The sequence below is a fragment of the Caretta caretta genome, chromosome 9 (genome assembly GCF_965140235.1).
Source record: "Caretta caretta isolate rCarCar2 chromosome 9, rCarCar1.hap1, whole genome shotgun sequence".
NCBI lineage: Eukaryota > Metazoa > Chordata > Testudines > Cheloniidae > Caretta > Caretta caretta.
This window is the reverse complement of record NC_134214.1, coordinates 98,135,824-98,151,719: the sequence shown is the minus strand read 5'-3', so window position 1 is coordinate 98,151,719 and position 15,896 is coordinate 98,135,824. Positions and strand designations below refer to the sequence as shown.

Sequence of the window (15,896 nt, the reverse complement as noted above, 5' to 3'; positions counted from 1 at the left end):
GGCACTTCCCCTGTTCTTTGTGTAACACTTCGGTGGTGGCAGCTTTTAACCTAAGCTGGTAAGAATAAGCTTAGGGAGTCTTTCATGCAGGTCCCCACATCTGTACCCTAGAGTTCAGGGTGGGGGAGGAACCTTGACACAAGTGGGGTGGCTCCTATTCTACTGAGGAAGCCTGTTCCTGTGACTGGAAGAGCAGTTGTGGAGGAGCTGCCTTGTGTCAGGTCCACTGACTGGGGTGGGGGGTTCTGTGCCCTTCAGCCCCTTGCGTACTTCCCCCATGCACCAGTATCTTTTTGTGGGGAGGTAGGTAAGATCTGTGTGTACAGGACCTGCCAGAGTAGCATTTTCCATAGGGGTTAAATAAGAGGAGGTGGGGGGAGAAAAGGGAAGAGAGCACAAAACCCAGGGGATATAGTTTTCCATTGCACAGAGCTAAAAAACTCAGAAGTGTGTTTGATCTTTCACCTTAAGCATTAAATGAGTGGCATCGATTTAAATGAAGAACAGGTTCCACAAGACACTAATGAAAAAGATGAAAGATGGCAGAAGTGAGTTTTAGCACTGGACTAGTAATCGGGATTTTCCAGTGTTAATCAATACAAATGCAGTTAGAAAGGATCAAATGCAATAAGAAACAAAGCACAGATAGCTTGAGGTTTATGTGCTGGCCAACATGCATGCAGTTTAGTTCGCAAGTGTATCTGAAGTTAGAGCTGCTTGCACTCTAGTAACAATGGACTGAGAGTGAAACTATTTTATTTGCACTAGGATTACTACATAAATTAACAGTTTCTGGAGCACATCTAGTGATTGCATCTTTTAACTAGAATTGTGAAAAAAGTGTGTGTTATGGACCTGGGGCCAGATCAATGCACATTTACACCATCTATAACAGTCTTTTCAGCTACCGAATCAGTTTAACAAGCTGAGCATCTCTTAAGACCAGATAAGCACTTCAGCTCTGCTATATTGCAAAACATTAAGTCACCTCTATGTTTTTTAATCTATTCCAGAAAAATGCAGAGGATGTTGCAGAACACCTTTTAAATCTGATGATAAACTTTGCAGCATTGGATAAGGTAGAAACTGAGGTTATTGTAAACAAAGTCTCTGCTACTTTGAAGTGTGATGAGATAAGCAGGCCACTTGCTGTGACTACGTTAAAAATACTGAACTCTATTTTGTGGAAAGAAAAGAATACACAGGGCTTGCAAACAGTGACCAATAGGTAAGTAAAGTATCTACTAAATCACTTGTACAGAAGTTAAAGAAATCACTAAGGAATAGCTTCTTTAAACAATGGGTTTCAGAGTAGCAGCCGTGTCAGTCTGTATCTGCAAAAAGAAGAGTACTTGTGGCACCTTAGAGACTAACATTTATTTGAGCATAAGCTTTCGTGAGCTACAGCTCACTTCAACAGATGCATCTCACGAAAGCTTATGCTCAAATAAATTTGTTAGGCACTTAAGTCCTATTGTAGGCACCACTGTGATCTACAACCCCCCTGCGCAGCTGCCAATTAACTTACTTAGTGCCTAGATATTTGCTGTAAGAGTTCCCCAAATGCCTATGTTTCTGCCTCTGGTCATGTGCCCTGCATTCTTGGTGTCCAGACACATCTCCTGCCTAAGCCCCAGTGAGAGCCATAACCTGGGGGAAGATAGATGGAGGTGCATCTATTTTTCCTGGTAGGCCCAATCCAGTAGGGGTGCTCAGAACCACCTACCATTCAAGATCTGGCCAGAGGAGGCAGTGATGTGGTTGCTGACCACTTTATGTCTTTTAGCCCAGTGGTTGGCATACTCCCCTGGGAGGTGGGACACCCAGGTTCAATTCCCCCCTCTGCCTAAGGGGCTGAAAGGATTTGAACAGACACCTCCCAGGAGGGTACTCTAACCCCTGAACCGTGGGATACTCAGATGTGGGTCTCCCTCAGTCTCTGCATTTGAAGCTGTTCCACTGTGTATAACTACTGATCGGGGGCAGAGAGAGACAGACGGATGGACACTCTCCCACTTGGGGGCAAAGAGAACCACTCCTGCCATCTCTACTATATTATTGTGACTAAGATTTTCATACATAAGTGCCTTATGTTAGGTTCCCAACTCTGTATTTAGGCTCCTAAATAAGTGGTGGGATTTTCAAGAGTGCTGGGCAGGCAGCAGCTCCCCCCACTGAAGTCCACGTCGCTCAGTACTTTTGAAAAAAATAACTTTTCTTAACTGAGACCTGAAATGTGGGGCTGGGGGAACCTAACTTCAGACACTTATTTTGGAAGTGTTTGCCTGTGTCAATTGAAAGTGCCCCTTGCCAAGGCTGGTAAATGATCATGTCAGTCATCAGCACTAGATACAGTTACTTAAAAAGTTCTCTCTCCAGCTCTGACTTTGCAGACTGCCATAGTTTGCAAGTTTCTCAGTTTCACATGATGTTTTGCTTTCATCAACATTTTTGAAAGAGTTTCCAAGCAAAATGAAGCTTTCAATTTAAAGTCAGTCCATATGTCTGTCTCTTGGAGGAAGTGTATAAAATTGCCTACTGCAAAGAGCTGGGCAAGCGTGTGTGTGGTCTTTCTAAACAGGCAAAAAATATGCCAAAAATAGTTTAAATAATATGCCAGATGACACTTCTCAGTGTCATCATGAGCCTCTTGGCAATATTCTCTCACAAGAGAGTCTCTCGCTGCAGTGTGGGCGGTATGCCTGCTGGCAGTACAGAACCACCCCCGCTTTTTAAAAATGTGTTTCTCAATTACAAAAAAAGAGAAATACTGGTGAAAACTTTGTACTGAACTCCTCGGTAGAGTGTGAGCTTGTCGGGGCAGGGACCGTTGTCTGTTACAGGTGTTCCCTGGGGCCCTGATCCTGACTGGGGAGTCTAGGTGCCACCACACTACCAAGCAGAGATAATAATTTAGAAGTTATCTAGGGGGCAGAACCTCCCTCCCCCCAATCTGTTATTTTAGAACTATTTGAGTTTTGAAGAATTTAAGAAGTTACAACCTTGTTATTTAAAGAACATAGAGAGTCCATAGCAGGGACACATTGATCCTTCTGGCTTTAAGGAGAGGATTATTGTGATAAATCCTCAGAAGCACCTGCTTCTAAGGGGATCTATAAGAATCTGTATTACGTTAACAGATACAGATTATAAAGCCAGGTAGGACCATTGTGATAATCTAGTTTGACCTCCTATATAACAGGCCACAGGAATTAATTCAGGGAAGTCCTATTCAGAGTAGCTTTGAGCATTTCTTTTTCAAAGGTTAGTTACCCTAATGGTTTAAAAAAACCCAATCCAACCTTATTTCTAAGCAGAACTTGTGTAGCTTCAACTTCCAGACATTGGATCTCATTATGCCTTTGTCTGCTAGATTGAAGAGCTCATTATAAGTACCTACATGGGGAACAAAACTTTAAGACTGACCAAATCACCCTGTAACCCAGAGATGGCCCTGGACTGAAATCTTGGCTTGAGATGTTTTGGTGAAGTTCAAAGGCTTCACAGCTCTGGGCAGTCTATAATCTGAAGGAATCCTATTGTGGATCCTCATTCACTTGTCCTGACAAAGTATACATCAAGCAGCTTCTCATCCAATGGCAACTTGGAAATCAGGGCCAGATCAAGAAGTCTTATTAAGGTTTCCATCCACAACCATTGCAGTCTTAGCATACATTTTCCCACTCTACAGCCTCCTACTGGTTGACAAATCTCTACCAAGGCTAGGAAGATAAATGACATGTACTTTGACCTCAGGTCTTCCAAATGAGAAATGGAGTTGGCTTTATTTTCTTTAATAACCATAAACATTGCCAATACAATGCTATAATAGGGTGATGCTGTGGATAGTAGGTCTGAGCCTACAATCCTTATTCAGGCAAAGCTACCACTGGATTTCAATGGGAATTTTGCCTGAATGGAAACAGCAGGTTTTGGTCCTGTTTTCCATTGAACGTTCATGCCTGCCACACAGTCATCCAGGGGACAGAACAGAGTGTTTAGTCAATACTTCTGATAATCAGAAATATCATGGTAATAGAAACCTTTCAAGATGTCTTTTTCTTGTTACACTTTATAAAGAAAGTTAAGGACTACTGAAGAGAGAGGTTTCAAGATGCCTTATACTGGGAGAAATGAATCAATAGTATTGGCTGTACTGGCTTTGGCTCTGATATGTCCAGATCCCAGTGGTTTCCAAGGAGCAGCCTTTGGTGTTACCTCATATGAGAAAGGCATTGATCCCACGGTGAGATGAAAGCTTTAGCTCATGACCTTGCATGATGGAATGAAGAGACATGAATAAACCTACCTGCAATCAGACACCAATCCTCAACTAGGAATTTGGCTTAATTATTTAAATCAACACATACTGAGGCTCTAGCCCATATTTCTGTGAATTGACCAAAGAAAGTGCTGGTTTAGAGTTCTTGCCACAATCCCATTCTCTCCACCATCCCCCTCAAACCTCTTTTCCTTAATATGATGTAATGGCTAGAGAAATAGTTCAGTTTTATCTACTATATCTATTACAGCTGAATATCCAGTCTGATCCCTTTTCAGTTCAAATTCGAAGTCTGCCCTTTGGCTTTGGTCCTAGGATGGTTCTGTACTGGGAGAGTTGGGTTTAACGGTTCCAGTCGAGATAGGTCAGAACTTCTACAAGAACAATATTTCCACAGTTCAAAGTTGCAGGGATCTTATTTAATCAGTTGATCATGACATTTGTGTCCTTTTGGAGGGCAGTGGGAAGACAAAAAACGTACCACAAAAATGCCTTTCAAGATTTCAATACCAAAGAATCCAAACACAAAACCAGCCCTGGCTCTACATGAACCCTAAACTACAGCCTAAACTGAATCCATATTCACATCCAAACACCTCCCATTGTCCCGCCTAATTTTTTAATTATCTCTTAAAAAATAATTTTTTCCTCCTTTGTGTTTTGTTTCCAGTCCATGACAGTGATGGGCAAATTGGCCTGGGGAAAAATAATAAACAGTGCCTAGCTCTTGTACTGTATAGCACTTTTCATCTTTAGATCTCAAGCACTAACTGCCCCACCCTAAAACCTTATGTGCATCAGAATCTTCACTCTTTGTAGAATCATACTCACAAAATTTGAGGTTCTGAAGTGCCTGGAAAAGTTACTTCACTTACAGTCAGAGACAGAACCAGAAATGCCAGAAATTGTGTTAGAAAAGTGGAGCAAAGAGGATAGTTCAGATAAGCCTTATATGTACTCAAACCATAAACCCTTTGAGATCTATCATTAACTGCCTGTAAGGAAGCACGTGACAAGGTAAAAGTGCTATTACAGCCTGTAAAGAGTTAAGAGGCTCCCAGCTGGTCACAGCTGTTTGGTGCAGAGTATAAGAGGAAGGGAAACCAAGGAGAAGGGTGTATACTTCCATGGCTGGCTGGAGCAGGGAACACTTCTGACGATTAATGCTGAGTGATTTTCAGTTAGCTTGCTTTTGTTTTGTGGATAATAAAACAAGCCCCCAATGAAGAGGTCTTATCAGAACTAATGCTTGGAGTTCCTTCCTGGCTGGTGAAACCACCCATCATTTTACAGAGTGACAGACTGATCTTGAGCCACATGTTCCTGCATAGCACTGGTGACCTATTTTGCCTGGAACTGCTGCATTTGTGCTCCCTGCTCCTGCATAGTTAAGAGTATATGGTTGTTGAAGTGTTCGCTCACCACAGGCATGCCCCCCTCTTGGCACAGCAGAATCTCCATCTTTACCACCCACTGCTGGTGGTCACTCCAGACCTGTGTTGTTCCACCTCTTCTCACAACTCAGCCAGGTCATGCTTTCATTCCAAACATTTCAGGGTAACAAAGTAAGTCCAACAAATAATTCCAGGACCTTGTGTCAAGTGGACCCATTGGTTCTTCCAACCCTCTCTCTGGACTCTGAATTATCTTTTTATCCTCCTTCCATTGAGAGGCTTCACACCACCTTCCCAGTAAGTGGCAGGGGAACACAGGCCCATCCTCTACACTGGGTTACAGTCCAGGGACCTTGGACAAACAACCAAAGTCTGTCTCATCAGACTTCCTGCTGTTGCCTCTCTGGACTCCTTCCCACCAAGTGTCTTTCCTCAGGCCTTTCCCCCAGCCCCTTCCTGGGCTCTTTGTAACAAGCAACACCTTCCAAGGTTGCTCCCAAGAGGTCGAGCTCCTGCCCTTGTGAAAGGGTCAACCCCAGGAGCTTGACCCACTCCCACATCTTCCACAAAATGCCATTTTCTCATGCCCATGGAATACCTACAGAGCTCTTCTCGATTGCCCCTCATATTTCAGTCCAAACAACCTTTGGCATCACTGCTTTCAGGAAAACTTATGTCTGGCCCAAGCCTCCGTTCTAGCTTTGGACCCTCCAGTTCTAGTTTCTTGTTTCTTTCAGCCTTTAACCTACAAGACAGCCAGCTACCTGTCTCCTGGGTCTTGCCCTTGTCCTACTGCCCTATGCTCCTTCCTTTATGAAGACCCAGCTGGGTTTGATCAATTACGCCTATCACCCCTCCAGGTACCAGCCAGCAGCCTAATTAGGCTCAGGATTCTGTTAATCCGGGATAACCAATGGGAGGTTTAAATACCCCATCATGATGGCCCTGTATTTGTAAAACATTCCCATCTTATGTCTGTTATTGACCCAATCCCACTATTGGGTGGGGTACAGGAAGGAAACAGCCATTCACCTTTATCTTTGATTGCAGGGACACTTTTTTCCAGACGGAATAAAACATTCACAAAGAAAACAAATTGAAAGGGAAATTCCGCCCCAAGGAGCTAGTGCCTAGGAATTAGGCCTGAGGCAGACATATCTCTGAGCATTTTATCTCTTTCATACAGATTGATATACGTGAAGAACCTTTTAAAAAGGCCTGGGCTGCTGTGTTTTTGCCAAGATTACGGAGGAGCTACTTGGGGATCCAATCTTTAGATCCAGAATATCATTCAAAGATTCAGTTTAATTTTTTTGGAAAACGTCGCTCTTTGTGGTAAATATTGTCATTAGCGAACACTAGCCTAATAGTATTTAGATAAACTGCTTCTCCTAAACTGTGCAGGGAAAGGATCCTGGCAGAGTTATCTATTAGCTAGAGGAAGCTGCATTGCTGGGCACAATTAAAACTAGAGTGGACCATGTAATAATAAATGTGGGGTAAGGTACAACCTTGCATCTGTGGGGAGCATACTGGATGGCCCAACTGGCCTTCTGTGTTTCTAGGCTTCTCTGATCATTGTCTACAGAGATTTGAGTAATTTTCATCTTGCCTATTTGGCGTTATCCCAACTCTTTTATTTCACAAAATAATCAGAACACAACCTAATCTCTCTCCTTCAGTATAAATTTACTGTTTCTTACAGAACATGCATAATACCTGTCAAATTATCCTTAAAAATAACAGCAACAATGATATGCAGTCTTGCAGACTGTTCTGTTACTTTTTGGAATTTTGTTGCACTCCAGATACTATAAAGATGGGCACACTAGAAAGCCTGGATATTATTTCAATTTATATTATGGTAGCACTCAGTGTACAAAGTGTTGCTTCTGCACATACAAGAAGGCATTGTCTCTGGCTTGAAGGGTTCTCAATCTTTTGGGCTTCATGTCTAACATTTTAAGTGATATGCCACAGACTACCTTGTTGTAGGGAAATGGTTGTGAAACTCTTCTGGTCCAGTCAATATGGTTGCAGCTATGTTTCACTTTAGCTAATTAGAAGAGAGTTTGTCTCTGAATTTCCCACTAACTACATTTCCTAAATAAATAGCGGGAATCTGAATTAAATCAGGTATTCCCAGGTGTCCTCTCATTGATTCTAATAAACACAGTTTTCAAACAAATCAGACAGCAAACAGTTGGAATCCTAGTAGCCTGAATAACCTGAACTCTTATTTTCTGTACATTTCCATTACAGGATAGCAGTCGCAGGAATGAAGTGTTGAACACCGATGTTGTGAGTGCCAGCATTGAAAATGTATCAATTCACAACCTCAGTGAGCCAGTGAATATTCTTCTACAGCATATAAAACCAAATAAAGTATAGCTTTTTTATTTAATCACAAGCCTTTTCAATTAAATTCAATTTAATCTCTGTTCATCCTTAAAATAGGATTTCCTGTCTTGTTGTCCACTTGAAACATTCCTCCTACTGAACTAATCTTTGCATGCTGCAGGGCAACAGCAAGATGAACAGTTCAAATGGATTTCAGGCGGTCTGTCTAATTCACACAAGTTACCTAAGCATGCATTCCCTTACCAAATCTCTAGCTGGCAGTAAGGGGCACTCACTCTTTTCCCTTGATCTCAGGGAAACCAACACAAGTTGATTTCTCCCCCCGCCTATTAATTAAGATTAAGAAACTATAATTCAGCACTTAGTGCAAAGAGACAGCAACATAAACACAAAAATGCTACACCCAGTCTGGGTGATGGCATGCAGAAATATGACTTGATCTGCAGAAGTGGCCCACGGTATACTGACTGCACTTTTCAATCAGTAGGCCCTTGGCTAAAATTTAGTTGTGTCCTTTTGTTACAAAGAGTACATGAAAACATACAGAGTTTCAGAGAGGAGCCTGCTTTTTATTGCAGATCGTATTAATCAGAAACAACTTTTTGGAGTACTGTAAGGGCAGAAAGGCAGAGGAAAGCACTTTGTTTCTTCTTACAGCCTTCAGGTGCTACCTAGAAATACTGCATATTAACATTTAGGGTGAAATTCACCCCCTCCTCCTGCACAAAGCTTTGGTAATATTATGTAATACTTATATTGCGCTTTCCATTCATACCTCTCCATGGACTTCCCTAGGGTGGGTGGGTATCATCCTCCTCACTTGACAGATGGGAAGCTGAGACACAGAATAGCTAGGTGACTTGCCTAAAAGGTTTCACAGCAAATGTGTGACCAAGATGGTCTACTGGTCCAGGTGCTGTTGTGCCGCTGTAAGGTCCATAGTGTAGACATAGCCCAACTCTTACGGAATAAGATAAACATACTGATGGGAGGTTGGGATGATCTAGGAAAGTGGTAATGGGAAAACCACTGATCTCTAGGATGCCCCTTCTAATCTAGCCCAGGTAGGCAGTAAAAGTTGTTACCACCTGAGAGCTTTTTGATGGCACATGTGAGATTGCTGATATTCTTAAGTCCAGCTCTCAGTGGACAGGAGTGCACATCCCAAAAACCAGCAGCACATTTGGGAACCTTGCTTATGGTCTCAGCAGAGACCCAGGTGTGAATGAGAACAGACTGAACTCCACTTTTATTTCTAGATGGGCTACTTAGGTCAGACTTGAGACACATTGAGAGGGCAACATGGCGGAAGCTTGTTCTCCAACTGGCCATGTAGCTGTTTTTGAACCAAACAACCTCTGCAGAAGTCTTTGCCAAACCCAGTTTTTGCCCCTTAGAGTGGAAAACAAATTAGGATTGATCACTTCTCATATAGTCAGAGTTAAAGAGCAAACATTAAAGGGAGTGTGCAGCAATGTCACAGCACTCACTTTCCTTTCTTTCAGAACAATGCTACAATGCACTGTGTGTTTTGGGACTTTACAAAGAACAGTAAGTACTATTTACAAGGTTGCCATATTTTAGCCATCACCATCCTGATGATGCCCTTGGCTACCTAATGTGCCGTTACAAACACTGATGTCTGTAGTTCAGGTCAAGTGCATCCAGGATAGGTGCTTCTTACTGAAGTCTACACCATTGTGCACATGCCATCCCAAGTCTCCCCCGCACGGCCTGGGGTGGCCCACAGGCACCCTGCCTCAATTTCTCTGAGTGCCCCAAGAATAATTCAGTCACAGCCAAGCTCTTTGAAACAATAGTTCCTCCTCTTCTAGGGTCTAACTTATTTAGTATAATTTAGCATCCACAAACATTCATTTCTGCTCACCCCTCAGGGTGAGGGTTGCACAGTCCACCTTCCTGGGACTGTGGCTTTATGTTCGGGGCCTCCCCAATCCATAACTCACCACTCAAATCTAGGATGTCACAGTCCTTCTTCCTGGGACTGTGGCTCATAGACTTCTTTTCCCCAGCAGTTTCTTTCAGTAACTCCCTTCCCTAGGGACTGTGACAGGCATCTGCCTTTTCTGGACTCTTTTTATTCAATCCTCTCCTTTATCAGTTACCAATTTTCTGCACCTGGGGAGGCAGGTTATGCTTGTCACAGATGGGCTGGGTTCCATCTTCCCTCAAAGGGCCAGCCATTCTATGACAACCAATATAGTCAGTGTTATTTCTGAGGGATGGTCATATAGCAGTACTTGTAATGAGGCATCAACACAAATGGTGAAGAGTAAAACTAAGCTAAAAGCAGAGTAAAAGTAAATCTAAAACTGAATTTACTTAAGAGTAACACTGATTTGATTAATTTAAGTTTCAACTGTTTAATAAGTAGGTTTGATTAGCAGATATGAATAATAAACCCCCTATGGGCAGGCTAGGCACAAGATTGGGAGTCAGGATATAGATATGATAGTAATCACTGTATTATAAATGCATAAGACCAACAGACCTGGGTTTTCTGTTCCTGATTCTGACACTCATCCACTTGTAAATGGAGATAACAATTTCCTCCCTCACAGTGGTGTTGTGAGACAGTATTTATTAATGGTTGTTAAGGAGCAATAAGATATTCGGCTAGAAAGTGCTTTAGACACACAGAGTATTATTATAATCATCTTCACCTGGACATGCAACTGAACAGGACTAATTCAGTGGAGTATGGTTAGCATAAGGAGGTGCTGTTCATATCTCTAGCTCATTAACAGGAATGGGGTTGGACAAGTTATCCTTATTGAAAATGCTACCTGAAGGTTGCTGAGTATGCAGGTTGGGGCTAATTCTGCACTCGTTTACACTGGTGCAAATCAGGAGTAACTCCATTGACTGCAACGTAGCTACACAGGTATAGTACTAGGGTCAGTGGAGAATCAGAGCTGGGGTGGGCTCAAATTCGGATTGGGATTCTGAATTTGCAGGAGTGTCTGGATCCAAGGTTTTGGTTTGGCCCATTATAAATAAAGGGGCCAGTCATTGAATTTGGATCCGGATTCAAATCTGAAAGTTCTCAGAATTTATGGGTGACAGGATCCAGGAATTGGGGTTGGCCCATCTCATTTGTGTTCTGCTTTTAATGTGGACTAGCAGAATAACTAACACTTTCTGGTAAGATAAAACAGTTCCCAGTAACAAAAGTACTTCCCTCCCCAAAACAATGAAATGCTCACAGGAAGGGCTAGCTGATCTCCTGGTTAGAAATGGCAGAAAATCACTGTCAATGCTCTTAAATCTACTGAGTGTGTAGGATGGATTTAACAAAAAATTAGAGTTAGGCTATGTCTAGGGTGACCAGCTGTCCCATTTTTAAAGAGACAGTTCCATTTTTGCAGACTTTCTTATATAAGCACCTTTTACCCCCCCCCACCCCTGTCCCGTTTTTTCACAGTTGCTATCTGGTCACCCTAGGTACGTCAACACTACGGACCTGTGCCACTGTAAGGTCTCTTACGTAGCTGGCTATGCCGGCAGGAGAGAGCTTTCCTCCCAACGAGTGGCTGTAGGTGCTCTCCCTCCGTTGTTCACACTGGCCCTTTTGTCAGTGAATATTTTGTCAGTCAGGGGGTGGGTTTTTTTCACACCCCTGACCAACAAAAGTTACCAACAAAAGTGCTAGTGTAGATATAACGTTGGACTACAAACAATACTAAAAGAGCTCCAAAACGCTTCAGAACGCTTTATGTCAGTCTCCAGTGAGCCCCTTTAGCCATTCATCTCTATCTGGAAGGGTAGGCTGGTCCAAAATAAAGCCTTTGAAAGGGGGGGGGGGCAAATAAAGCGGAAATTGGGAGTTCCTGGGAGATCACTTCTTTCTCCCTAAAATACATGATTCAAGCTTTACATATCATGGTTTTGCAATGAAAGATTAACATTCTTCTCAGAGTTACTCCATTAAGTTAATGGTGTCATTCTAGTGTAGCTGAGCGTGGAATTTGGCCCACACTTTCTGCAGATTCAGGAAGACAACAGTGTACTAATTTACAATCAGCTCACGTTTGGAAGGTTTTCTGTGCTCTCACCAATGACAGAAATTTCTTCTTCTTTTAACTGAGAGTTTAGATTCTGCAGAATCTGAATATGTGATACCAGCCACATAAATAGGTTATAAATAAGTCACACCAGGAGAGATCTGGTCTCCAAGCAGAATGTTTGACTCCCCTGACCTAAACTGTTCCTCCCCACCTTTCAAATATTTACCATGTCCCCACCTCCTTAGATGTAATCTAGCCAACCTCTCTCTCTCTATATATATAAATATGTAGTACTAGAAATATTTCTTCATTCCCCAAGTTTCATCTGTACAAGTTTAGAGATTCTAATCTCTGACAGTAATTCAAAACGTGTTCTTGTGTGAAATCTCACCCATGTGAGCTGTTAGCTGACCCTGCTATCTGTACTACCTTGAGCTCATAATCACACCTCTTTCATTTTTCAGAGCTATAAATTACTGGATATGACTAACTGGTTAAAAATTCCTTTCTGTATTGTACAGATGGACTCGGTGGTTGGAATACATCAGGGTGTGAAGTGAAACACAGAGATATGAATTACACAATCTGTTATTGTAACCATCTTACCCATTTTGGAGTGTTGCTGGTAAGTACTCCATGAATCATCTCCAGAAGACATTGACAGCACTACACCAAGTCATCACTGGACTTGTGGGAGACCTCTTAGTTCCAAATTAGCTTTTAGAGAGCAAATTGTATTTTGCTGGAAGTCATACTAATAAAGAAAGCAAATAAAAGTAAGTTTTAAGTTAAAAAAGAAACTGAAGTCCAACTGCACACTCAGTACAAATTCATTTTACAGCAATTGTCATTGCCTCTTAGCTTTCATTGCATCTTTACAATTCTCCCTAATGAATATTACTGCATTAGCTGTTGTATTGGGTTGTATGGTAATGTTAGTTACCTGCCAACAGCAACTAATGTTGTTCAGTTTCCCTGAAAGTGTCACTAATTAAACTCTCTTAATCTAAAAATGTACCAGCATTATCATCTATTATTTACATAACACCAAAAGTGTGTTAAGTACTTTAACAAAGTTCCTGGCCCAAAAACCTTTATCAAAACAGACAGTGTACAAATGAAGGATTGAAAATGGTTGCAACAAAAAGCAAAGTGATTGGGGAATTCTGAATAAACTATGTAGCAGACACTAGCAGAATTTCCTCACCCTGCCATAGGAGAACCTGCCTGGGGGAAACACGTGGTCCATTTCCCTTTGGTATGTGCAATATAAACACAAATACACACCTGTGATTAAACTAACTGGTCCCTAGAGGTCATCATTACTCACCTCAAATATAGATGCAAGAGCCCTCTCTGGTAGTAAAAATGTTACTTCTATAAGAAGGAAATTTGGATGTTGTAGATTTCATGCAGCTTGTCCTATTTCTAAATAAAACAAGTCAGACTGAACCAAATTGTAAACTCACTATTCTCCATTGCCATTCCGGTTACATACACTGTAGGAACTGTTTTGACTGCATGATGTCTACAATTCTCAGTACAAAAGGAAACAAATTACTCTTGCTTGGTTCAAAAGTCACATATAAAGCATATAGCAGCAGGTTATGGCAGGCAACAAGATTCATGTCATGAACGTCATTGGGAAGGAATCTATGGGAGTGAGGCCCATTTCACGGAGTGTTTTTCACAGCCTGGCTCTTGAAAGTACTTTTGACTTGGTGAATCCTCCCACACTTTGAAGCATCTGGCATGTGTCTCCATCCCCCACTTTCAGCAACTCCCATTTTAACAAATGAGAGTTTCTTCTACAAAATGAATGTCCATTCAATATTTTTGCTGTATTACTTTAAAAGCCGCATGGAAGTCTGAAGTGCAATGAGAATGATGCTTTTGCAACTTCTTGGCAATTAAATACTGGATATTTTCACTGTCTCTGGTATTTCACTACATTCTAAAATGAGTGGTTTGTAAAAATAATACAAACATTTAGAAAAAAAAAAGGACTAGAAACTGCTCTTTCCCTAATGTGAAAATGTAGGAAGCAATTGGATTTTTTCTGCATGACGTAGGCCAGTTATGAGTAATGACCAGAATTCTTTATATTTTGACCTAGGACTTAACCCGGACAGTGATAGATGGTGTGACTCATCGCATATTAACTCTGATAACCTATGCAGGATGTGGTGCCTCTGCCCTTTGCTTGGGGGTAGTGCTGGTGATGCACCTAACTCTTGAGTAAGTTGAATCCTTTCTTTTATTTTTTCCCCCATGCAAAAGCAATAAATGACCCCTGCAGTCACTGCAGGAGTTTTCAGTAACATTGATGCTAGATCAGACACAAGATGATGATGGAAGGATGATCTGAATATAATACAGTGGAATAGTGGTGATATAACACTTCATGCTTCAGGGCATAAGACAACCTCCAACTAATGGAGATTAGGAAGTGATTTCCCCTGTGAACATGTTATTCCAAAACTGCCTACTGCAGTGTTTCTTTCACCTTGCTCTGGAACATTTGGTACTGGCCACTCTTGGAGATATGGTATGGGCTGTATTCAACCACTGGTTTGAACCAGTTTGGCAGCTCTTGTGTTCCTGATATGGTGTCATGGCAAGAGGATGGAATATCCTGTACGTTCAATGGTTTGGGTCCCAATCTCTATATGCAGTGTTAAAGGAGGCAGAAAATAAAAGATTGTTCCTATTAAACACAGCCTTGAAATGTAGATCTCCTCTGGAAAGTGACAGGAAAAATGGCACCTGTTACTTAGAGTCATATCTTCTTACTTGAGTGACAAAACATAAGTTTTTCCTACTTGTAACCCTTGTTTGCACTGTAACGCTAATACAAATAAAAGAGAGTAAGTGGGTTGTTCTTCACTTTGTGAAATATCCACAGAATTGTTTGCTAAATTCTAGTCACGGGTGACTCTACCAATTTTGCTGCCCCAAGCAGTTGCCGCCGAATTGCTGCTGGGGGACATGGACTGCTGCCCCATTCTGAATGTTGCCCCAAGCACCTGCTTGCAAAGCTGGTGCCTGGAGCTGGCCCTGATTCCAGTGAGTTGCTCAGATTTTACAGATGGCATAATCTGAAGACAACAGGGTTGCATAGATTAACCAAGGATTTAATTTGGCCTGCTGGTTATGGTGCATGACATGGAAAAAATATAGCATTTGCCAGAATCCAGAAGAGTTTGCAGGGCTTGCAGCTAGAAAAGCCTCTTTTTTTATTTTTAAACTAAACACATATCCAGTATTTGGAAATCACTGAGATACAATCATCATGGAATCCTACAACGATATTTTTAGAGACACTTTTCAGAGTAGAAGCTCACATTTACTCCCAAGTAAGATAGAAATCCACTTCTTTTTGTAGTAAGCACCTACAGCCCGACATAGGCACTGACAAATCTGAATAAAAGAAATAATTTTGCTTGATCAATATGGATTTTTAAATGTATGGGAAAAGTCTCCAATAAGATTGGGCCTTATGTTATCCTGAAAAAGTGGTAAGCACAGATTATGAGAACATAAGAATGGCTATACTGGGTCAGACAATGGCCCATTTAGCACTGTATCTGGTCTTCTGACAGTGGCCAGTGCCAGATGCTTCAAAAGGAATTAACAAAACAGGGCAATCATCAAGTGATCCATCCGCTGTCATCCAATCCCAGCATCTGGCAGTCAGAGGCCTAAGGAAATCCAGAGCATGGGGTTGCATGCCTGATCATCTTGGTAATAGCCACTGATGAACCTATCCTCCATGAGGTGTCTGAGAGATTTACTATGAGACCTTATTCTCAAAGGGCAATATAAAAGGCT

At 41.8% G+C, this 15,896-nt stretch overlaps 1 protein-coding gene across 7 annotated transcripts in view; it reads right to left on the bottom strand.

The window, feature by feature from the left end:
- Positions 1-12,693, bottom strand: part of MAP7D3 (MAP7 domain containing 3) — a 163,617-nt gene extending 150,924 nt beyond the window's left edge. For 6 of the 7 annotated variants that reach the window (XM_048863928.2, XM_048863932.2, XM_048863934.2 and 3 more), the window contains exon 1: positions 12,672-12,693. In XM_048863928.2, the coding sequence (XP_048719885.2) occupies positions 12,672-12,675 (4 nt within the window). In that variant the 5' untranslated portion in view covers positions 12,676-12,693. The remainder of the gene's footprint in view (positions 1-12,671) is intronic. The other variant, XM_048863931.2, reaches the window with a different exon arrangement.
- Positions 12,694-15,896: the final 3,203 nt, after the last annotated feature.